Source organism: Cicer arietinum, unplaced genomic scaffold (assembly GCF_000331145.2).
Source record: "Cicer arietinum cultivar CDC Frontier isolate Library 1 unplaced genomic scaffold, Cicar.CDCFrontier_v2.0 Ca_scaffold_5775_v2.0, whole genome shotgun sequence".
In the NCBI taxonomy this organism is placed as follows: Eukaryota; Viridiplantae; Streptophyta; class Magnoliopsida; order Fabales; family Fabaceae; genus Cicer; species Cicer arietinum.
This window is the reverse complement of record NW_027339422.1, coordinates 13,121-37,935: the sequence shown is the minus strand read 5'-3', so window position 1 is coordinate 37,935 and position 24,815 is coordinate 13,121. Positions and strand designations below refer to the sequence as shown.

The window sequence follows — 24,815 nt, the reverse complement described above, 5'->3', positions numbered from 1 at the left end:
ATATGTAAAATCAAAATGACCCACCTATTATGAGACAGAACACTATGATACATAGTATTCTGATATCAAATCCCTCACTTTTCTTGTAAATCAAAGACATCCTACGACAAATATTTGCTTACTAGTTGATTTCCAACAACTGATCAGTGCTGTGGCATTTCTAGCTTCAATATATTTTCTCTTTTCTTCTACTCAAGAAATGTGTTAAAAAGAGAACGTAAAGATATGCATGTGAGCAACAATTGATCATAGAACGTACGTAAATATATGTATATATATATATAATATATATATAGTATAGCCTCTACACACACAATCACATGCATAGTGATGCATGCATGTTGGTATTTAGAAACATAGTTAGGTACGTAAAAAAGTGGCATTAATTACAATTAAAAAACCATATTAGTGTTCCCTCTATTTAAACGCTCCAACCCCCATTATTAAGATGTGCATTCATGAGCATATGTCTTCCTTCATGTACTTCTCTCACTCTCTTTCTCTCTCATACAAAATAATGGACAAGAATAAAGAGTGCAATTCTTCTCAAGATCCTGATGTGCGAAAAGGACCATGGACTATGGAAGAAGATTTGATCTTGATCAACTATATTGCCAATCATGGTGAAGGTGTTTGGAACTCCTTAGCTAAATCAGCTGGTAATTAATTAAGAACACACACACAAACATATAGATCTTCTACTTTTTCTATATTAAATAAATTAATTAATTAACACAATTAAAAAAAAGTAAATAGGGAAAACATGAAATCTCTTTAAAGAGGATTAGGGATGGCTTTTTTTCTATCACTAATTTTCGTTGATAATTTTATTTTTGTTATATGTGTGATAATAATATTAATAATAATTTAAGAAGTAGCTAGTAGAAGTAGGGTACGTGCGATGGAAAAATTGGTTTATGCATAATCATATGTCTTTATAAATTATAGGTCTTAAACGTACTGGAAAGAGTTGTAGGTTCAGGTGGCTAAATTATCTCCGACCAGATATTAGAAGAGGAAATATTACACCCGAGGAACAGCTCTTGATCATGAAACTTCATGCAAAGTGGGGAAACAGGTCAATCTATATATCATTAATTTAATATATAAATCAAAGTCTATTGTTAATTTATATTCAAAAAGTGCATGAGTTATTCACTCTACATATCACGATCTAATTAATTCTTCTAACTAGATAAATGATACATATTATTTACTCGATCAAAAAAGTTTTAATTGACATCTTAATTTCCTAGCTCAAAAGATCGAAAGATTATGAAGAAAGTTTTTGAGAAAATGAGGAAGAAAGTTCTTAGCTTACTTTTTACCTTTTGGTATATATATGAACTTGTAGTATACTCTTGGAATACTTTTTATAAAAGTGGTAGAGTGTTGTTGCGGAGAGAATTCTATGCATGAGAAAATTTGCAATACTTAGGGGTTACAAATATTAATTCTTTCTAACAAATATTTTTATAATATTTTAGAGGTTTCAAAATCATTGTTTTTCATTCCCTTGATACTAGAACTGGAGTACTTTTCTCCTTTAAAGGATACAGGTACATACATACCTCTCCTTTCTATTGCATGCACTCTCTTTTTCTCTTTCTCTCTCTCTCTCTCTCTTTTTACCTAGTTATAATTATATAATAATAGGATGTGTCTTAGTAGTTTAACTCTAAATTAAATCTCCATGTATATGGATGAATCTTTAGATCTATATACCAATAAAGATTTTGAAGGACATCTATGTTAAACGTCCTACACATTAATTAACTTCATTTTTAGAAATTGAGTGCATATCATAAAAAACAAATTCGAGAAATAATTAAATATTGTTATTTTTATTTTAAATTGAGTTGTATTTTTGTTTTAATTCCAAGAATATATTCTTTTTTTATCGATCGGAAAGTTTGTGGTCATTGGCTGTGAAGAAATTTCATGATTTACCATATCCTTCAAAATCAATAAGTCTTTAATTATTTATTCAGTTTTTGTTTGGAAAGAGAACAAATCACAATAAAATCTACATAATAAGGTGAATGAAATTGCTGATGAAATTGAAAGGAAAAACTTTATAGAAAAAATAACCACAACATACATTTCTTTTAAAGGATAAAAAATTATATAAATAAAGACATTAAAAGAGATACTCTAATTCATTGTACACAAAGTCATCAAAAGAAAAAAAAAAAAGATAATAAAAATAAAGGACCATAACAAACGAAACCTAAAAATAGACTATCTATAATCTATAGGAGATGAAGGTTGATTAGAAATTAAGAAGATATATAAAGATGTAGATAGATGAAGGAAAAAAGTTGATGTAAAGAATCTAATTGTCCCACGTTATTTTTGTATTTTTAGTTTCTCTCTAGTCCTCCCACCTCACAATAGAAAAAGGATAAAAGTAGTAGAACTAGGGTAGATCATGGATTTTAGGAGAGAGAGAGAGAGAGATTTTATTACAAACCCTATCTAATTTTTGAAAATATTTGTGGTTTGATTTTTTAACACTTTTTAATACAAAACTATAACTTTAGAGATACAAAGAAAATGGATAGAGGATAGACATTTCATATATAGGGAAAGTAGATGATTTAGGAGAAAAGTATTGTTGGATAGGATACAAGTTCTCTTTGTTTTACTTTATTTCATGTTAATTGTAAGATATTTTTACATGAAATGGTGACAAATAAATTAGCCTTTTTTATTTCTTTTGCTTCCTAACAAAGGTTTCAAAATATGAAGAAGAAAAAAAAGTGAAAATTAGACAATGGTTTAAAAAAAGAATTAAGGGACTAAATAAATTTGAGGGAAAAAAAATCTCAAATTAAACATTCACAATTTTCACCTTTCTTAAATAAAAAATAAATAAAAAACATAAATAGACGTCTCTCAATATTTATTTTATATATAATTATAAAGCTATTTTTTTATGTTGAACTTTATAATTTGTATAAGACATCTTGTAAATATGTATTAAATACTATCTTTGGTTCTTTTTATAATAGATAATTTAGTTAATAAAAATTGTTGTTTTTAATTCATATTATAGATCAAAAATTGTTGAACAATTGGCTATTAGGGTTTGTGTGGTTAGAGGAGAGGAAAGGGAATATTTATAAAAAAAAAAAAATGTGTTTGGTTTAAATTATAAGAGGGGAGAAGAGAGATGCAAAATCCCTCCTTGTGTAGTTTTTATTTTTCTTTTATTAATTTTGGGCCTATTTGGAGGGGAGGGAATGAGCTCAATATATATAACTAAAATCTCATTTAAAATCTTTTATCTTCTTTTGAAATAAATACAAAGTCATTAAAAATTAGTATTCTAGCGTTTTCTTTTAAATCAAACATATTTCTACTTCTCCTCTTAAATCAACGTATTAAACTTTCCTTTCGAATCAACATATCTCTACTTTTCCTCTCAAACTAACATATTAGACTTCCCTTTTAAATCAAAATGTCGCTACTTCGCCTATCAAACCAACATATAAGAATGGAAGGGAGTATAATTTACGGGAATCTCAAATCCTTGTAAATGTGAACCCACTATGTTGTATGTACGAGAGACTTAAGTTGATTGTCACTACAATACGTTGATTTTAATACATTTCATGTAATATTAAATGGGTCACATAGACCCTAACTTTGACAAAATGAGAATTATTTAGTACCTCAACGGTCCATGGACAATTGACCTCACCAAATATATTTCGGTTATGAAATCCCATTTTAGGCTAAAATTGTAAAAGTAGGCATATCGATATATAGCTGCTGGTTGTGATTAATGTGAAATTTCACAAAGTTGAGGTAGTACAATAGATCATACGGTTTATAGCATCTCCAATGTAGGAAATTCAACCATCCTTTATTTTTTAAGTTCTTCCCCTCCATCTTTTTTCCATCCATTAAAGTATGCTGAGTTGTCATCTCCTTTAGTTTAAAATTAAGTTATGGAACTTAAGTAAGCAATATCATCTCCTCATTTTTTATTAATAAAATATTAATATTTTTTATGAAATAAAGATTAAAAAAACTATATTCAACTTCAAGTTGTCTTGATGGCGTAAAGTATACATTGCTTATTGTAATAATAAAAGGTGTTTATATATTACTCTCAAAAAGCAACTAAAAAATTCAAAAATAAAATAAAATTATCTCATTATCATAAGGGTGGGTGTACTTGTAAATTTGATAGGCTTCCCTTGAGGATAGAGTTACATATATATGCATATTTAAACAAGAAGCTAGCTCCACCCTTAGTACCTTACTTGGTATCCCACTCCCCCTTACCAAAGAAAACAAGCTATCTTCACAGATAATATTCCATTTACCCGTATTAAAACTAACTAATGTTGTATTTAAAGCATAAAGTTAATTTACAGATGTTAATATTATTATGTTAGATGTCTTATATCGAATTTTTTATTTCACTATTTCTATATTAAAAAACACAAAAAATAATGTAACTGTTGCACGTGGCTATATTTTCTTTTATAAAAACAGAGAGGTGTGCGTATCAAATATAATATTTGAATAAAAACAATATATATATATATATAAAAGAACAAAACGAAGTTAAAAAAATTCAAAATTTTATAGAAAATCCGTAACATAATAAAATTTTCTTATAAATATATATAGGTACAATAAATAAATAAAAATAAAAAAGGGATAGATAGATAGATGTATTGGAAAAAGAATAGGAGATGTATGAAATGAACCATACGTTCTACCTGAGGCATATATCTGATTTTCTGATCTTGGAGAGTCCTTGTTGCAATGCAAAGGCATATATAATAATATTATCTCCATATAGCAAAGGAAAAACCAGCAACTTAGGTGTATATTATATCTCAACAAAGATCGGTTTTATAAGTGAGTCCAATATATAACGTCACTTTTATTCTTAGCCGTTGAACATGGTCTCAAACTCCCAATCAAACACACTGCCATAGGCACCTTTAAATACTCGACTTTCAAACTTATTTCATACTTCCTTTTTTATAAAAATTACACAGATTTTTACCTTTCAATAACTTACATTCTATTATGCGGTAAAAATAAATGAATGGATGAGATTTCATACACAAAAATTCACTTGCAAATTATTCGTTCTATCCGGTTACCGCAAAAAGCTGAATTTTGGAAAAGTAAATAAAATCATTTTTTTTTTCATCTCTAAGCTTTTTTTTTTTTTTATAACTTTTTTCTAAATGGTTTTATCTTTTAGCTTACTTTGTCTAGTGAACACACGTGTGCACACTATCCCATTACCCACATCATTTCACCAAATCACATTTCATAGTAGACTCAAAAGAATAGTATATTAGATGGAGAGACTTATGATTTTTAATATTGCCATACTCTATCAACACTTATCTAGTGGTAATCTTATTTATTTTCGGGAGCTTCAATCACCTACGAGTCGATGAAATACCTTAAATAAGCTAATATGTTGGTACCAATAAATGCTAACCATCTATGTTTAAAATTCTTAAAGGTCATAAGAATATTCTAACAACAGTAGGAATTAAAATAACAACTTATATATTAAAATACTAGATAAAATATTTAAACTAAAAATTCATAGATTTAATTAACTATAAACCATCGATCATTCCACATAACATTTCCTTAGGTTTGTCTAATGAATATCAAAATCAAATTGTTTGGTTTAATAATACAAATCATAATTATCAGAGTGACATGATCACAACAACACACTGTAGTTTCGTAAAATTTAATGTCAAGAATTAATTATTTTGTAATAGAAGTGAAGTTTCAAAAATTTCTTTATAGACAAACAAGATGCATATAACTCATTGTTCTAAATTGCAGTCCAGTAATATAAATATTTTAAAAATCTGTACTCTGGCGTCACGATAGAAAATTAATAATCTAAAACTATGTGTATAATTAATTATAATCCGTGATATATTTTCTACTTTCTTTGCAAATTAATCATTCACCAATGCAGGTGGTCGAAAATTGCGAAACATCTACCGGGAAGAACTGACAATGAGATAAAGAATTATTGGAGGACTAGGATTCAGAAGCATATCAAACAAGCTGAGAATTCACAGCAACAGAATTGTGATCAAATAAATGATAATAATAATCAAATAGCTAGCAGTAGCCAAGTTTCCAACATGGCTCCTGAGCCAATGGACATCTCTCCACCCTGTTACCAAGGAGGAATTTTGGAACCATTTTCAAGTCATGATCATCATCATCACTTCCCCACAATCTCTGATCAGTCAAGTTGTTGTACCAATGACAACAACAACTACTGGAGCATGGAGGATTTCTTGTCCATGCAATTACTAAATGGAGATTAAACCTTTAAACATATTATAAATTATAATACATAAACCTAAGTGTCTAATTTCCATGAAGCAGAGGTATATTTATATATATATATATATATAAATCTGCCTTAATTTGAAACATATATATTATTAGGCTTGTTTATATAATTAGTAGTTGGATGTTGATGAAAGGTGACGCCTACTATGAATATTTTAATGGTTATGTTCTGTAAAATAAGTGCTTAATTAAACTATATATATATAAATCCAATATTATGGATTATGTAAGATATGATTGAGAACCACAAGCCTTGTGACTTGATATGTTTCTTTTTGTCCTTACTTATTATAGTGTTGGTTATACGTACTGAATAAGTTTTCCCTTTTTTTACCTTATGCTTTGTGTCTTTGGAACACAAATTTTCTTTTTTTAAAACCAAAATTAGAGTACAAATACATACATGATAAAAATGACATTTCAACAATCTTGACACTCCAAAACTACTAATTCCTATCATTTGCAAGACTCTAATAAATAAGGGTAAAAGGGGTTTGACTTTGATTTGGAATTTTGTATTGTGAGTTGATTAAGATATTAGGAATAAGTGATATTTGATTTTGTGGTGTGATTGATCATATTAAGGTGGTGGCTTTGCTCTGTATTAATTATGAATTGTGTATAGATGCTATACAATAATGCATCTTTAGAAAATAGTGGCATGTGAAGTGTCTTTTGCATTTAGTTCAAAATGCTTTTTATTTCTCTTTTCATTTTGGGTCAAAATATTCTTTTCATTCCATTCTAAATACAAATCTTTTGTTTCTTAAAAAAAAGGCTAAACCTCTGTCTAAAAAAGTGCTTAACCTTCACAATTATAGTAAAATTAGTCTAATTGGTCTGTTTTTTTTCCTGTATCTCTAATTAAAACGCTCTCCCTTTCTATTGGTTTTCTTTTAGTTGTTGATGTTTTAGTTTTCTGTCATATTAATAGCTAAACACAAAGAAAAGGAATTAATTAATATGTTTATAATTAGTATAAACCAAACACTATACAACATATTGCAGTTGTCAAACTGATATTATTATTATTATTATTATTATTATTATTATTATTATTATTATTATTATTATTATTATTATTATTATTATTATTATTATTATTATTATTATTATTATTATAAAATAAGGAATACAAAATAAGCTAGATGGCCAAACTAAAGCCACATGAAATTGACACGTGGTATCAACCACTACTATGTTTGTTAACAATTGAAACCTCCTTTTTTTATTAGCCCAATGTGATGCACGTACATCCATGCAACTTTATAAACCGACGAGAACCTAACTCTTGTCTATATGGATCATGCATTATGTCATCACATCACATGTGCCTCATAAATAAATAACTCCACCCAAGAAGGTGACTCAAGAGAATTATCCTCGGATTCTGCTATGCCTTATAATGGAAACAAGGACAGTTACTTGTAGCCTTTCACATTATGCCTATTTCATAAAGTAACTCTGTGAACCGCTCAATCTATTTACTCACGTTTTTTATGTGTGCAAAAGAAATGTAACACGTGCTGTGAATAAGTATTGTTCACGTGGTTGGTCGGATATACTTAAAGAAAACAATATCAAATTCAACACAGAAGCTTCACTCACCTATCACAGCTTTAAGATACATATATCAGTATGTTACTTAATACTTCCACCTGCTTCAATGGGGCTAGTTTTTATATATATATATATTATATTAGATCCTTTCTTTGTTTCTTTTACGACATGATGATAATAAAGACATATTTCAACTAATTATCATCTCTAGTTGTTAATCAACTTATTGGTTGCTAACTTCTGGTTATAATAATGATCTTGTATTTTTAATAGGATTTTAATAATTATTTATACGAGGGATATAAGGTTGGTTTGGTGAGTGTAGTGGAGAAATTAGTGATTGAAGTGATAAAAGGTGGTGAGTTCGATCTCATTCACAACAAAATACTAACAACATTAATATAATACAATAATTATTAACCTTGGCCATTGGAATGAAAAAATAAAAATAAAAATCTATTTGTCACTTCTTTTATTTCACTTGCTCAACAAAAGAGTAATATAATATCTATCATAATTTTAAATTATGGTTGCAATCGTGGTTATATTATGCTATGAACATTGATGTTTATCCAAAATGTGGTTAAAATGCAACTGCATTTATGGTGTTGTTGCCATTGTGAAAACCTCTAAAAAAAAAATTATATTGCGGTTGCAATTGTTGTTTGCATAGAATAATATAAAACTATGACGTCTATTGATATAATGTGTCCAATGCTTTAAATATTATATGGATTTGAATTATGTACAGTAACATTATATATAGTCGACTACATGTGGTGATATCCAAATAAGATATGTTTTGACTGATATTACAGTTAGAATTAATAATGAGAATCCGTGAGGGCTTGTGAATCAGAATATAAAACAAACTCACTTCTTATATGTTTCTGGCTCTTAGTAATTAAAGAGGATAGTTACATGTTAGAAATTGTTCTTAATGATCTATACATAAGCAAATAATTATTCAAGACAGCGGAAAAAGGATTTAGAGCATGTATTAAGATTATATAATTTTGTGTTTAAGATCATAAAGTTAGTTAGAGGTAGTTATTAATAGTTTTGTTAAGTCTCTATTAAGTATATTATTTTTGTATTATAGAGATAATAAAGTTAGTTAAAGGTAGTTAGTAGTAGTTAGTTTGTTAAGTCTCTAGTAACTCTGTTATATATAGAACGTTTCATGTATTCTTTTGATATATTTTTAATCATTAATATTAAATATAATAAGAATTAATTTTATTTTGCATTAAACTCTCAAGTATATTTTCAATATGAGACTCATCTTCAACTCTTCAATCCCCTGGTTTCTAACATGATATCATTGCATTGGTTGCTATCCAAGCGACATATAGCGCTACAAATCACATTGATTTTGAAGATGAAAAACTTAGTTCCAAATGCGATAAAGAAAATTTCAATGAAGAATATGAAAAATATTATTCAATAATCGTTGCAGCAAGAATTGTCAATTCAAGAAAAAGTTCATGTAAAAGACCGTGACAACTCTACACTAAGATCTTCTAATTATGATTGTGAATCATTCTCTGCTCCTATATACTAAGTCAAGAACTAATTCCAACAATTTCTATTGCTTCTCATCAAATCTGATTCGTTAATGGTTGAGCAAACTAAGATAAATGAGCGAACCAACCTGATATCTTGAACATTTCTACCATACTCGAATTTGGTGTTCGATTCTGGTAGAACAAATACATATATGATGTTTGTATTTCTTTCAAGAACTGTACAATCTCCTCATTTGTTTTTTTTTTTTTTTTTTGTGCGCGCGTTTTAGGGATGGTTTCATCCTTTTCTTGGAAATATAACACTACAAGAAAAACACCATTTTGTGGCCAACTTTATAAATATTTTGTGGCCGAATAAAACCCTCACAAATTAGTGACCGAAAAAGCCCTCACAAATGTCAAAATTGAAATTGGTCTTTATTTGTGGCTGAAAAAGCCCTCACAAATTTTTAAATATTTAACTGGAATTTGTGGAAATTTTCTTTGTATTAAGTTTGTAAGCTTATTTTTAATATGAGATGAATCTTCAACTCGTAGATCTCATTGTTTCTAACAAGCATGTACCTCGAGATGTTGCTAATCAATACAAAATGATAAAACTCTTCTAATGCTTCTACGATTTCACTTTGATGGTGTAAGTTTTTTAAAAGAGACATTAGGTTTTGGGAACAAAAACACATGCTCTACAATCTTCTATAGATTCAGGCAATCACATAAAATTACTTAAGTATGCAATTACTAAGTGGTTTTTGGTTTTATGTTATAAATTTTCAAAAACTATAATCAATTTTAGTTTTGAGTTTTCAATTTTAGTCTTTAATTTTCGGTTTTAGTTATGAATCACTCTCTTAACCTCGTCTCATTATGAATTCACCTAATATAAAAAATAGTTTTATTGTTATATAATATCGGTGCAAAAAATTTTATATTACTAATACATCACAAACATTAATGAGCATGACATTATAGGTAGTTATAACAAAAGTCAACTATCTATAATGATCTAACGGTTATCATTAATCGACAAAAAAAATTTACACTGATGATGTATATCAATTCAATCTTAAACAATATTGATACATAAAAATATATAAAAAAAATTATTAAAGGTGGTGGTGGTCGGAGATGGTGGGAGGTGGTGGTGGGTAGTGGTGATGATGGTGGTGGCGGTTGTCATAGGTGGGTGGTTGGTGGTGTTGACCGTGGTTGGAGGTGGGTGGTCGATGATGATGGAGGTTGTCAGAGGTGATGACGGTTGTTGAGATGAGTGGTCGGTGATTGTGGTGGTGGTCAAAGATAGTGTTAGTCAATGGTTGTTGGAGTAGTGTTTATGTTTATTAATGATGCGTGCATGTTAATTTTAAAACAAAAATAAGAATTCTGAAATTTAATTTTATGTTTAGTTTTAAGTTAAAACTGTTTTGAAATTAAGTAAAACTTCAAAACAACCTCATTTTGGGCGTGTTTGTTTATGCTTAAATAAAAATGATTTTTGTTTTAAATAATTTAGAAATTATTTTTTAGAGATTTAAAAAACATGATTTTTTAATTCTCGTTTGTTTACTATTATAAAAATGACTTTTTTTTAAATGATTTTTATCTTGTTTGTATAAAATTTTATAAAAATAATTTTTTTAAATTACAATGATCATTTCGTAGACACATTTTAAAATTTAATTGAATACTCTTAAAAAACAATATATAAATACACAACCAAAAAACAAACGATGTAGAGAAAAAAAAAAAAAAAAAAAAAGAGAACAAAACTTAATGGATGATAAACTAGAGGAGGGTCGCATGGAATGAGAAAACTAACAAGGTAGTGCAGAAAGATAAAAAAAAAATCACTGCAGGAAAGAAATGCAACTAATGAACTGATGTAAACTAATAGATAAAAACTTATTAAAAATTAGCGGATGATAATTTGAGATTTTCAAAATAAGATATGGATAATTGCATCATTTCTCTCGTTAATGAGTTAAGTTCCGTGTTTTTGTGTTTCTTTTTTCCCTCTCATCCATCGCAAGAGGCAAAATCTGGAAGTTACTATTTTTAGCCAAAAAATAATTTTTTTGAATAAAATTATTGTTAAAAAATCTAAAACAAATATCCTTCATACCCTAAAAAATTATTTTTTTCATAAAAAATTTTGAAACTATTTATCCGATTGAAATTTACTTTCCAAACTAACCACCATGAACGAACTCTACCGTAGTGGATTGGAATGGAATGTGTAAACTTACCTTGTATTAGATGGGCACTTACCAATGTGCATTTAGTGTATAATTTAGGCTAAATTACATTCGCAGTCCCTTAACTTAATTTCAGGTAACGTTTTAGTCCTTTATCTTTTTTTTTTTTTTCGAGTTGGTCCTTTATTTTAATTTTAAGTGACAATTTGATATTTTATGTTTTAAAATATCAACAATGTTGTCCTTTTTTTTTACAAAAATTCAAAAAAATCATCAAATTTTTCAAACAAAATCCATAAAATTCATTATCATCTTCAATAAAATGCAAATTTAATCAAATTCATAACTTAAATATTGAAATAAACTCATATTTTCATTCTTTATCTAATGTTGTTGGAGATGAAAATATGAGTTTATTTGAATATTTGAGTTATGGATTTGATGAAATTTGCATTATATTGAAGATGATTATTAATTTTATGGGTTTTAGTTGAAAATTTTGATGATTTTTTTGAATTTTTGTAAAAAAAAAAGGATAACATTATTGATATTTTAAAACATAAAATATCAAAATGTCACTTAAAATTAAAATAAAGGACCAACTCGGAAAAAAAAAAATATAAGACTAAAACGTTAACTGAAATTAAGTTAATGGACCGCATATGTAATTTAACATATAATCTAACAGTACAATTTTTTATCAAAACAATATATTCATATTATAGGCCTCTAATTTAAGGGAAAATTAAAAAGAAAAAACAATAAATTTTTAGATCAACTAGGAGGACGCATCTATATATATATATATAAACTTGATTTTGAATTTATTGATCAAGTGTAACACTTTTAAATCTAAAATACTTCATGATAAATGTAAGTCATAGATAAGTGGAAAAAACATAAATCTAATGTTATAGTACTTGAATGGAAAACAATGCTGTCAAATAAAAAATCTTTTGATGAAAAATAAAAAGGAATAAAGTTTATTTATGATGGGTTTTGTTCACAATATTTGTGGTGTTTTGTCTTAAGCATATTTGGACAAACCTAGCTAGGTAGAGACTATTGAGTTGGGAATTTAGGCTTCCACACATATTTGTGTTCGGGTAGTTTCTTCTTCTAATTTCATAGTCACAGAACAAATCAACAATAAAAATTTACTATATACTCATACCTAGACCCCATATCCCACAATATAGATGGTGTCTAATAATCACTAAGCCAAAAACGAGTAATAACGTTTTTTTTTTATTAAAAAAAGTGTAGTCATTACATGTATTAGAAAATACAAAATTTTAAGATAATTTAGATAATACTTTTCTACAAGTGTTGTCTTAGGTCTTATAAACAAAATTGGTGAACCTTAGACAGCTCTTTTAAAAAAAGAGATATCATAGGTCTTATAAAAAAATGTTAATTTTAGACAGCACTTTTCTGAAATTATCACTCTACAATATAGTTAGAAACTTAATTGAGAATCAATGATTTAAATAAATGGACTTTGAAAAGTTTCGATTAACTTTATTTTTATCAAAACTTTTATTTGTATGTTTGAAATTTTTCAATAACAAACTAAGTAAAATTTTAATATTTCAGTAAATTAAGAAACCAATGAGTATAATTAAGAGGTTTAAACTAAAACATGTCTACATGTCTAATGATAAAGAAGTTTTATAATAACAATAGGAAGGTTGTTGCAAAATAATGCATGGTACATGATTAAACATTTTTTTTAATAACCAAAAGTAGCGAGAAGTTTATTAAAACTTCAATGAACTATCATACATGTTTTGATATAGAAATGAGAAATATTGTTTAAAATCATTATTTTGAACATTCACTTGTGAAAAGTTGGAACATTCATCTAAAGAAATATTGGAGGTTACCCATGTATGCCTCAAGAATAAATTTTCAAATGAATACCAAATTTGCCTCTAATAATGGGATTGATCACATAAAGCAAATCAATTCTCTGACTCCAAAAATTAATAACAATTATCCGTTAATCCTATCAAAAGAACAAGCCTACCTCTAATGAAGAATACTTGCTCGTGTGATGAATATTCTAAAAAAATAAAGCTCAAAAGCAGAGAACTAAATAGAACATAGTGAATTTTGCATCTGGTCATAAGATCTTCAAAAAGATCACTTGAGAGACTTTGGTAAGACAAGAGTACGGGTAAAAATTGTTGATTCATAATTTATTCTTGTTTAAATACTCTATAATTTATCTTAATTATAAATTCATTTAAGCACTTAATTGATTTTGTCTTGTTTACTTGTATTATCAACATCATATCTTTTGTTTTAATAGTCTTATATTCCTTTCGTGTGTTGCTTGTGTTTTACTTTAATTGATTTTAAAACAATATTTTCATTTTATTTATATCTTTTAAATTATATCTTATAGCTTAAGTAATGACAGTAAAAATCTTATGTTTTATATTGAGATCTTTTGTCATTGTTCTTATCATTTTTAAGGCATTTTTTATTTTATAGATTCCTTATTGACTCTTTGCATTTTTCAATGCAATTTGAGGAAACTCTCTTTTATTTTCTTTGATATTTCTCATCTAATCAGTCAAATCTCTTTGAAAATATAGTTTATGATGAGTGATATTGAACACTCATTTATATCATTAGGTTGACTTCTTGTAAATAGTTGGTAAAGTATTTGTCCCTCGATAAATTTAAATGTCCTCGTGTATCAAATGTTTTTCAAAAATCATTCTTCACTCATGACCTCAATCTTCTTACTATTGGAACCAAGTTGATTCTTCTTTTATGATTTTGATGTTAAAAAAAGATATTTTATGAGAATAATTTATTTGACTAATGGCTTCATTAAGTGTGTAGGAATAAGAACAACAAAACCAAAACCAGAGAATATCACCAAAGGATACCACCATAGGATATCACCAAAGGATACCACCAAAGGAAGTCACTAGAGGAAGTAAAGATGTCAGAGGAAACAAAATCAAATCATTTAATCAAATCCTTAAAATTAGAAAAATGCATGACTTGAAAATTACGCGTATTTGCTTCTGATAGCGTGCTTCTAGTAGTTCAACGTGCTTTTAGCAGCTCAACGTGTTTTTGGTAAATCAACGTGTCTCTAAAGAACTTTGTGCCTCTTAAGATTCAACGTCTCTCTAGAGTTTCCATGTTTGCATACCTCTGATGAACATTATTTTTACATGCCTCTAATGAGCAATACTTATGCATGCTTCTAATGAACAATACTTTTGCATGCCTCTGATGAACAATACTTTCATCATGCTTCTAATGAATAGTAATTTTGAGCATGCCTCTGAAGTCTACTATTCAAGCTTGCCCTTGAAGCTCATGTTCCACTAACTCTAATATTTGCAACATGTTCCAGAATGTTGCCTCTAATAAGCAGCCTTTGAAGTTGTAGTGACTCTAACAATGCAACAAATGTGATTTGTCCAAGCCACTAATTATGTGTCACGTAGTCTGCCTCTAACTATCAAGAGAGCTAAGTATACAACATATGACTCCAACAATCAAGCATACTATGATGAAGAAAAGTCAATGTCTTTGATGGAAAGACAAAAATTATAATAAAAGATAAATTTCACTTAGTTGCTTTAGAAATTTTGAAGATCGAACAACAGACCCAATTTTTGTTCACGCCCCAAAATTTAAGCAAGAGTATCAAGGAAGACTTAGTTGAATAATTTCCAAATGTAATCCGAAGAAAATACGCATCATATCTTTTTGGAAGAGTTGCTCAGATCACATTCGGAAATAAGTAAATGGCTAATGGTTATATTATCAAAACATATCTTTCAAAATTATATTTGGAAGAAATATTTTTTGACCAAGCTAGAATAAAGATACGATTCAAAATTCATAAGGGACAAAACTGAATCCCTAATTTTTCCTATAAGTAGCACTCAAGGCTGAAGAAGAATCAACAAACCAAAATACTTAGAAATCCTAAAAACCAAAGTTATTAAAAAAACCTCAAGAGCTCAATCTTTCTAAGTATTCAGAGTTTAAGGTTTTAAGTTCTAGAAAAGCACTCGTTCAAAGTAAAATATTCTAACTGTTGTTGCGTGGAAAAATCATTGTATCAAATATGTTTAGTAGAAGCAAAACCTAACCAGTTTCCAACTATTTGTAACTCAGCCCGATAATGGCTTTAGTGCGCCTCAAGCAATCTGTGGATTTTAGGTTATGTTGTGAAGACTTGACTTGTAGGGTCAAGTGGGTAGTTTGAATTTGTGGATGAATCCTTCTTTATGAGTGGACTGGACGTAACTACCAAGTTGGTGGTGAATCAGAATAAAATATGGTGTGTTGTTTTTACTTCCATGATTTTTGTTTATTGTTGCCTCTGATTAGTTAAAATAGTTAAGTCACCAAATTAGAATAAGAATTATAATTTAGAAAATAGTTTTTAAATTAGGCAAACACAATTCAACTCCTTTCTCGTGTTTGCGTACCTCTAATTAGCTTTAGAGCTTGCTCTCAAGGTTGAGCACTTTACATTGTTTGAGGTAAGATCCAAGGTTTCAACGTGTTTGGATTTTGTGAAGAAGCCTAAAAAAGAAACATCAACAGACCACCTATGTTTGATGAAGAACGATTCGAGTATTGGAAGGATAAACTTAAGAGTTTCTTTATTTCACAAGATATTGAACTATGGGACCTAGTAGATTAAGGCTATAATGCTCCAAAAAATAATGATGGTATATTGAAATTCAAATGGAAATATATGGATGTTGAAACATAAGAAAATGTACAAGATGCATCACAAGTTTAAAACCTTCATGATAAATGCAATCACCTTTAATGGGTTTGACAAATGCGCTGACAAAGAAACAACAAAGAGCATCCATGATAATCTGGTTCTTACTTATGAAAAAAGTAAGCAAGTTCAAGAAGCAAATTTTAACCTTTTAGCCAGATAATATGAACTATTTCAAATGGAATAAGATGAAGACACTGAAACAATATTTTCCAAATTCGAAACTATGGTCTTAGAATTAAAGCTTCTTGAAAATTTCTAGAAGTTTTTGAAACAAGTGGAGACCTAAGATTACAACCATCCAAGAAGATAAGGATTTGAATACTCTTAAATTGGAAGAGCTGATTAGTTCATTGAGATCCCATGAAATTGAGCTTGCAGAGGATGAGCCCAAGTAGAAGCAGAAGAATTTGGCTTTGAAGTCCAAGCAGAAAAAGGCTCTGAAGGTAATAATAGAATCAAAGGATAATGACTCAAATTAACAAAATGTGAACTCCGACAATGTGGAACTAGCTTTCAAATCCAGAAAAATTCAAAGGATGTGGCACAACAATATGAAGTTGTTCCCTCAAAAAATTACATGCAGTCCAATAGAGGAAATGATGACAAGTTTGATAAGAAAAACATCATTTGTTATGGACGCAATGAACCTTGGCATGTAAAGTATGAATGTCCAAATCTAGAAAAAGGAAACATCAGAGGAAAGATTCTAGACATGAGAAGAAGGTTTTGATGGTTACATGGGATGATTTTGATGAAACCTCTGATGATAAAAAGCAAGCAAATTTGGCCCTGATGACGCATACTGATTTTAACTCTTGATCCAACATTGATTCTGATTTTGGAAGTAAATCATTAGATGAAGAAATTGAGGTACTTTCTGACTTAACCCAATCTGAATTAATCCAAGTGATAAATAAAAACCAAATTTTGTCTCTTAAACTAAAATTACTTAGGAAAGTAAATGCAAACCTGACTAAAGAAATTAATATTTAATAAAATGAAGGTGTTGAGCTTAAAATAGAAAATACAACTCTAAAAGATAATCATGTATCAAAACATTTAGAAAATGTCATATGTAATTCTGATAAATTTGAAGTAGTATTCCAAACATTTCTAGCTAACAGTATAAAAAGAAGGAAGTATGCTTCTATGATTTATAGAGTTAGTAAAAATAGAAAAAGAGATCTAGGATACCAAGAAATAGTAACTAAGTATGAACTTATAAAACCTGATGTTTTATATATTGTTTGCTTCGAGAAAGGTCACTCCAAAATATCTTGTCCATGTTAAACACAACGAAATACAAGAAACATTTCAAAAATAAAAAACTAGGACCCAACCAAATTTGGGTATCTAAAAACAAAATTATCTATGTTGCAGATGTTCTCAATAGCCAAGTTGAAACACCAGTCATGGTATCTAGTTAGTGGACGCTCATGACATATGACGGGAGAAAAGTCTATGTTCCAAGAGCTAACTTTGATCAAATGAGGCGTAATATCATTTAGAGGAAAGCAGAAATGTTAGATAATTGAACACCACTCAATTGGTAATGACACATCTCCTTCCATTAAAGATGTTTTGTTTGTTAAAGGTCTTAAACATAATTTATTAAGTATTAGTCATTTAAGTTATAATAACTATGATATTACATTTAATAAAAAATAATGCAAAGCAATTAGTCAAAAAGTTGGATATGTACTCTTTATAGGTCAAAGGCAAAATAACCTATATAAGATAAATTTGTTTAGCTTAGAGAAACAACATGTTAGGTGTCTCATGTTAGTAAATCAAGAAAAATTAATTTGGCACAAAAGATTAGGTCATGCAAACCTAAGATTAAGTTCAAAATTGAATAAACTTCAACTAGTTAGAGGTCTACCTAAGCTTAATTACAAAACTGGAATTATGTTTGAAGCTTGTCAAAAAGGAAAAAAAAAACTAAAAACTCCTTTACCCCTAAGAACTTAGTCTCTACATCCAAACCCCTTGAGCTCTTGAATATATATCTCTTTAGACCAGTGAAAACTGTCTTAGTAAATGGAAAGAAATATGGCTTTGTAATAGTAGATGATTACACTAGGTAGACTTTGGTAAAACTCTTAAGAAATAAAGATGACTGCCACAAAGTGTTTATTGCATTTAGCACACAAGTGATGAATGAAAAATGTCTTAGGATTATAACAATTAGTAGGGATCATGGAGGAGAATTTGAAAATAAGTTATTTATTAGTTTTTTGTGATGAGAGTGGAATCTCACACAACTTATCCTCTCCTAGAAAACCACAACAAAATGGAACTGTATAAATAAAGAATAGATCCCTTCAAGAAACGGTCAAAACCATATTAAATGAGATGGATGTTGCAAAAAAATTATGGGAGAGGCAATTATCATTGAATGCTATATTTAGAATATAATTTTAATTAGGGCAATATTGAATAAAACACCATATGAATTATGGAAGGGTAAAAAGGCTAATACGTTTTACTTTAAGAAATTTGGTTATATTTGATATATGGTAAACACTAAAGACAACATTGACAAGTTTGATCCCCGCCCACAGAAGTGTATCTTCCTTGAATACTCTGAAGGATCCAAAGCTTATAGAGTGTTGAATAGGTAAACTCAACTTGTGGAGGAGTCAATACATGTTAAATTTAATGATAAATAATTTGACCTTAAAAAATCAATGCAAGTTGAAGATACTGCTGGTTTACTGGAAGCAGATGCAGACAAACTAGAAGAACCCAAACAATCAAAGGATGCAAGTAAATCAGAGAAAGATCACAAAGTATTAGAATGTGAACTTGACAAAGTCATAAGCAATCAAAATAGTTCATAAGTCAAAATTGGATGGAAGTACAACTCATCCATCCTACAACTCTAATTATTAGAAATGCAAATGATCCTCTAAAGATCAAATGTTCATTGAAGGACACCTCATTATTTGGTATGATCTTCTTTATTGAATCTACCTCAATTGAAGAAACACTGACGAGTGATGCTTAGATCCTAGCAATGCAAGAAGGACAAATGAATTTAAAAGGAATGATGTTTAAGATCTAGTACCCAGACCAAAGAATAAGAAACCTATTGGAACCAAGTTGGTATTCATAAATAAATTAAATGAAAAAAGAGAAGTTGCTAGAAACAAAGCAAAATTGGTTGCACAAGGTTACAATCGACCATAAGGTATTGATTAAACTGTGACATTTTCTCTAGTGGCCAAGTTAGAGGCAATACATATCCTACTCTTTTTTTCTACTTATTATAATATTACTTTATTTCAAGTGGATGTAAAAAGTTTCTTTTTCAATCGTTACATAAATGAGGAAGAATAAGTAAAATAAGCTCCTAGTTTTGAAAATGTTGAGTTTTTAGATAACGTCTTCAAGCTTAAAAAGTCTTTATACGGACTGAAACAAACCTCTTGAGCATGGTATGACATATTGAAAAATGATTTTGAAAGAGGGCATGTTGACACTAACTTATTTAGAAAGACTATTGAAAATCACTTCTTGTTATATATTTATGTTGAAGATATTATTTTTGGATCTACTAATGGAACTCTTTGTCAAGAATTTTCTAAGTTAATGCAGCATGGATTTCAATTGAGCTTGATGGGAGAACTAAAGTTCTTCTTAGGATACAAATTTAGCAAAATCAGAAGGGCATATACATTCAGCAAACCAAGTACACGTAAGAGCTTTTTTAAGAATTTTAAGATCAATGATTGCACAAGTTGAGTACATTTAAGCAGCTCTGAACTGCTATGGATGAAACACCAACTGGAAGATTACAAAATCCTTGAGAGTAACATTATCATATTTTGTGATAATACTTTTGTTATTTGCCTAGCAAAGAAGTATTAGAGACTAAACTCATAGAAATTAAACATCAATTTATTAGGGTATTTGTTCAAAAAGGACATATACACAAAACCACTACCTGAAGACATATTTGAATTCATTAAGAAAAATTTGAACCTTAACTTTATATCTGAATAATGTTGTGTTATGCCTTGATTAGTTTAGCTTCGTATTAGTATATATTTTTTATTTTTTTTCTCTCTAATTTCATCAAAATAAAGATTTCTAGTCACTTGTCTGATGATAAAAGAGGGGAAAGATATTTTAGAACATTTTCCTGTTTGATTTGTTTATGTATGCATGTGGGGAGAAAAAAATTGTAAAATTACTTAGACTTAGGGGAAGACTTAAGTCAGGGAGAGTCAAATAGTAAAAGTCAACAAAATTGTTATAAAAAATTACAGTATTGTCACCATCAAAAAGGGGGAGATTGTTGGAACCAAGTTGGTTCTCCTCTTGTGCTTTTGACGTTAACAAATGTATTTTATGACAACAATTTGTTTAGACTAATGGCTTCACTAAGTGTGTAGGAATTAGAGCAAGAAAACCAAAGGAAGTTACCAGAGCAAGTAAAAAGATTAGAGTAACAAAATCAAATCACCAATGAGCTCCTCTGAATAAGACAAATCCACACCTTGAAAAGTACGCACATCTGCCTCTAATCGTGTGTTTCGGGTAGTTCAATGTGCTTCTGGCAACTCAACATGTTTTTGGTAAATCAGTGTGCCTCTTAAAAATTGTGTGCCTCTTAAGATTTAGTGTGTCTTTGGAGTTTCCATGTCTTTGATGGACAATACTTCTCCATGCCTCAAATGAACAATATTTTTGCATGCTTCTAATGAATAGTACTTTTAACGTGCTTATGATGAACACTAATTTAAGCATGCCTCTGAAGCCTACTATTCAAGCCTTCCTTTGAAGCTCATGTTTCATTAGCTCTAATAATTGAAACATGTTCCAGAATGCTACGTCGGATAGGCAGCCTTTGAAGTTGCAGTGAATTTGATAATGCCAAAAATGTGATTTCCCAAGCCACTAATTCTAAGTCACATAGTCTACCTCTAACTATCAAGAAAGAAAAGTACACAACATCTGACTCCAACAATCAAGTCATACTATGATGAAGAAAAGTCATTGTCTTTGATGGAAAGTCAACGATTCCAATAAAAGACAACTTTCACTTAGCCTTTCTAGAAATTATGAAGTTCCAAGAACATGCCGATTTTTTTTTCACGCCCCAAAATCAAAGAAATAGTATGAGGGAAAACTCATATCTATTTGGAAGAGTTTTCAAGATCAGATTCAGAAATAATGAATTGGCTAATGGTCATATTATCAAAACATATCTTTCAGAATTATATTTGGAAGAAATATCTGTTGACCAAGCATGAATAAAGATATAATGTAAAATTCACAAGGGACTAAACTGAAGCCCTAATTTTTCCTATAAATATCACTCAAGGTTGAAGAAGAATCAACGAACCAACAAATGCAGAAAGCCTAAAAACCAAAGCTATTCAGAAAAACCTCAAGAGCTGAATCTTTCTAAGTATTTAGAGTTTAAGTTTTAAGTTCTTGTAAAGCACTCATTCAAAGTAAAATATTCTAAATGTTGTAGTGCAGAAAAATCATTATCTCAAATCTGCTTAGTAGAAGAAAAACCAAACCAATTTCCAACTATTTGTAAACTAGTCTAATAGTGGCTTTAGTGTGCCTCAAGAAATTTGTGGATTTCAAGTTGTGTTGAGAAGACCTGACTTGTAGGGTAAGGTGGGTAGTTTTCCTCTAACAATCTATGGATCTAAGGTTGTGTATCGAGGACTTGACTTATAGGGTCAATGTGTAGTTTGCCTCAAAAAGTTTGTAGGTTCATGTTGTTTTGAGAAGATTGACTTGTAAAGTTAGGTGTTGTTGTAATTTAAGTTTTGAATTAGTGATTAAATCTTTCTTTGTGTGGGGTTTGGACGTCGCTTCCAAGTCAGTGGTGAACCATGATAAAATTTGATGTATTGTTTTTACTTATGTGATGTCTGTTTATTGTTGCCTCTAATTAGTTCAAATAGTTAAGTGACCAAATCATAATTACAATTAAGAAAATATTTTTAAAATTAGACAAACACAATTTAATTCCCCTCCACGTTTTTGTGAACCTTCACTTACATCCAAATATTTTCAACCTGAAACCCCTTAAGAAAATATGTTGCTTTGGATTCTTAATGTCATTATTGAGAAATGTGGCCAACAAGATGGATTATTCTGTCAGCATTGTATCCCGAGTTTTTCAAGCTCACTAAAAAAATTTCAAGATCAATGGCTAAAGGAAGACTATTACATATAATAAAAGCTCATAATGTGTTGGATTGTGTCGCAACCAAGCTTACCATTGTTTGATGTTCTTATTATATAGAGAATTTGGCTCAATCAAAAATATCGTCTGATATTGATGAGTGTTAACTCTACTTGATCTCCCTTTATCTATCTCTTTCAATAGAGGAACCAACCTCTAAATATGAAGATCCCATTAAGACAGTATGCCAAGATAAATTTTTTAGATTGTTTCTATCAAGTCTTCTAATTTATCCACAGCAATGGAAAGCTCAAGGCTTCCAATGTATTTGAGGAACAAAAAATACTCGCAAAGTATTCCACATTTCTTAAGTAACAAAGGAATCATGTGCTCACATTGGTTTGATTCTCTCTAGAGTCGACGTCCTTCAAGCATGATAAATTTTATAGTCCTATTATAATAAATATTGCAATTGTAATATAATCTATATTTATATTTATTGCAATTGTAATATGAATTGAAAATGTTTTAGTATCTTCTAATTAACTTTTTTCTTTGTTCTGTTTATTTTCTGTTATATTCTTCTTATTTCTATCCTTGATCATTTATTGTTTTGATTTAATTGTTTGCTTTTAAAAATTTTGTCTTATGAGAATTTTTATGTACCTTTCCTCTAATATGTTTTTTAATTTTTATTTTAACCTTTTTTATTAATTCCTTTTTCTTATCCCTCTGTTTTTCTTTTATCTCTTAACGCTATTTTGTTTCATCTGTTATGTTTCTTTTGTGTTAATGTTAATTTTAGAAATATTCTTCTGGTTTTCCTAAACTAGTGTTATTATCTTCAATTGTTTATTTATTCATTAATATTAAATTAAGTTAGTTTTTTAAAACATACTTGCCATCTTATTCTATTCTTTTAAGTCTCTGAAAATTACTGTGTACTTTTTCTTCTACTCTTATGTTTTTAATTTAATTTTGAACCCTTTTTAATATTCACTATGTCTTATGTTCCATAGATTTCTTTATTTTATTTGTTTTTTATGTGTAACTCTAATTTAATAGTTAATTTTAAAGTTTTTGTTTATCTCCTTCAATTGGTATTTAATATTTTACTTGAATTGGTATCGTCTTACCTCTAACTTAGGAGTAATAATAAAATAATAGGTCAATACTTTAAAAAAATCATTTTAATAGGAATCTAATATTATAGACTTAATAATTTTTTTTTATAGAAGTCTTAGAGTTTTGAATTTTTTAAACAGCTCTACCTCTAAGTAACTTTATTTCTTACTCTCTATTTTTAGTTTATTAATATCAGTTAGTCAGTAATATTAATTCTCTATCTTCTGTTTATCTATTTTATTTAATTGTTTACCTTTGGTGTTAGTATTTGTTTTTCTTTAAATGTTTCCCTATCTATAATAAATAAGAAGAATATTAAGAAATTTTCCTTAATGAATCTACTTCTTATCGTTCAGCTGAACCTTCTTCAAAATGTTTACGACGTTTTTAGATTTCTTAGATTTTTTCTTTCTCTTTTATTTTACTAATTGTAACATTATTTTAGTTAATGAAATCATAGCACTATTGGTAGCCAAATTTATGTAGTGTATTTATTCGTATGTGCCTTATTTTCCTAGTAATTTTATTTATGTGAATGCGTGTTTGTTTCTGATTACATGTGATTGTATGTTAGTATGAATATTCACTACGCGAAAAATGGTATTTTACAGCGCTTTTTTTAAGCCATTTACAGCGCTTTTCCAAAAAATTAAGCGCTGTAGTATTCAGTGCTGTAAAAAGATACAACAGCGCTCTTTAAAATGAAAAAAAGCGCTGTAAATCTCTTCTAAAAACGTGCTGCTTGTTGTATTAGTTTTACGGCGCTTTTTAAAAAAAGCGCTGTAATATCCATTCCTTTATTTCAATTAGATCTCTTTCTGTGATTATAACAACAATCTCCTTCATGAATCGTAATATACAGTATCCACAGTCTATGTTGTTAGTTTGACGAGAGCACTATAAAATAAAACATATAAGTCAATAAATATTTGTAGATTGATTGTTAATGAAATTTTAAAGCCATACATTTCAAACCTTTATTGGAATCCATGTGATTTATTTGATTTTTGCTTCGACACTGTAGCACCCATTTGAGCTCGGAAAACTTGTAAAACACTATCAAATAAATGTGATTATTAGCATTAACAGACACATTATAT

General features: G+C 28.9%; 1 protein-coding gene across 2 annotated transcripts; it reads left to right on the top strand.

Moving 5' to 3' along the window:
* The first annotated feature begins 379 nt into the window (after nt 1-379).
* On the top strand, nt 380-6,624 carry LOC101495444 (MYB-like transcription factor EOBI). 2 transcript variants are annotated; one of them, XM_004516708.4, is made up of 4 exons: nt 380-659; nt 949-1,078; nt 1,488-1,559; nt 5,984-6,624. In XM_004516708.4, exons 1-4 carry the CDS (start codon nt 449-451, stop codon nt 6,342-6,344), a joined length of 774 nt encoding a protein of 257 aa, XP_004516765.1. In that variant the 5' UTR covers nt 380-448; the 3' UTR covers nt 6,345-6,624. The 2 variants fall into 2 exon arrangements, with proteins under 2 accessions (XP_004516765.1, XP_004516766.1); XM_004516709.4 differs by lacking the exon at nt 1,488-1,559 and having other exon boundaries at nt 399-659; nt 5,984-6,622.
* The last annotated feature ends 18,191 nt before the right edge of the window (nt 6,625-24,815 follow it).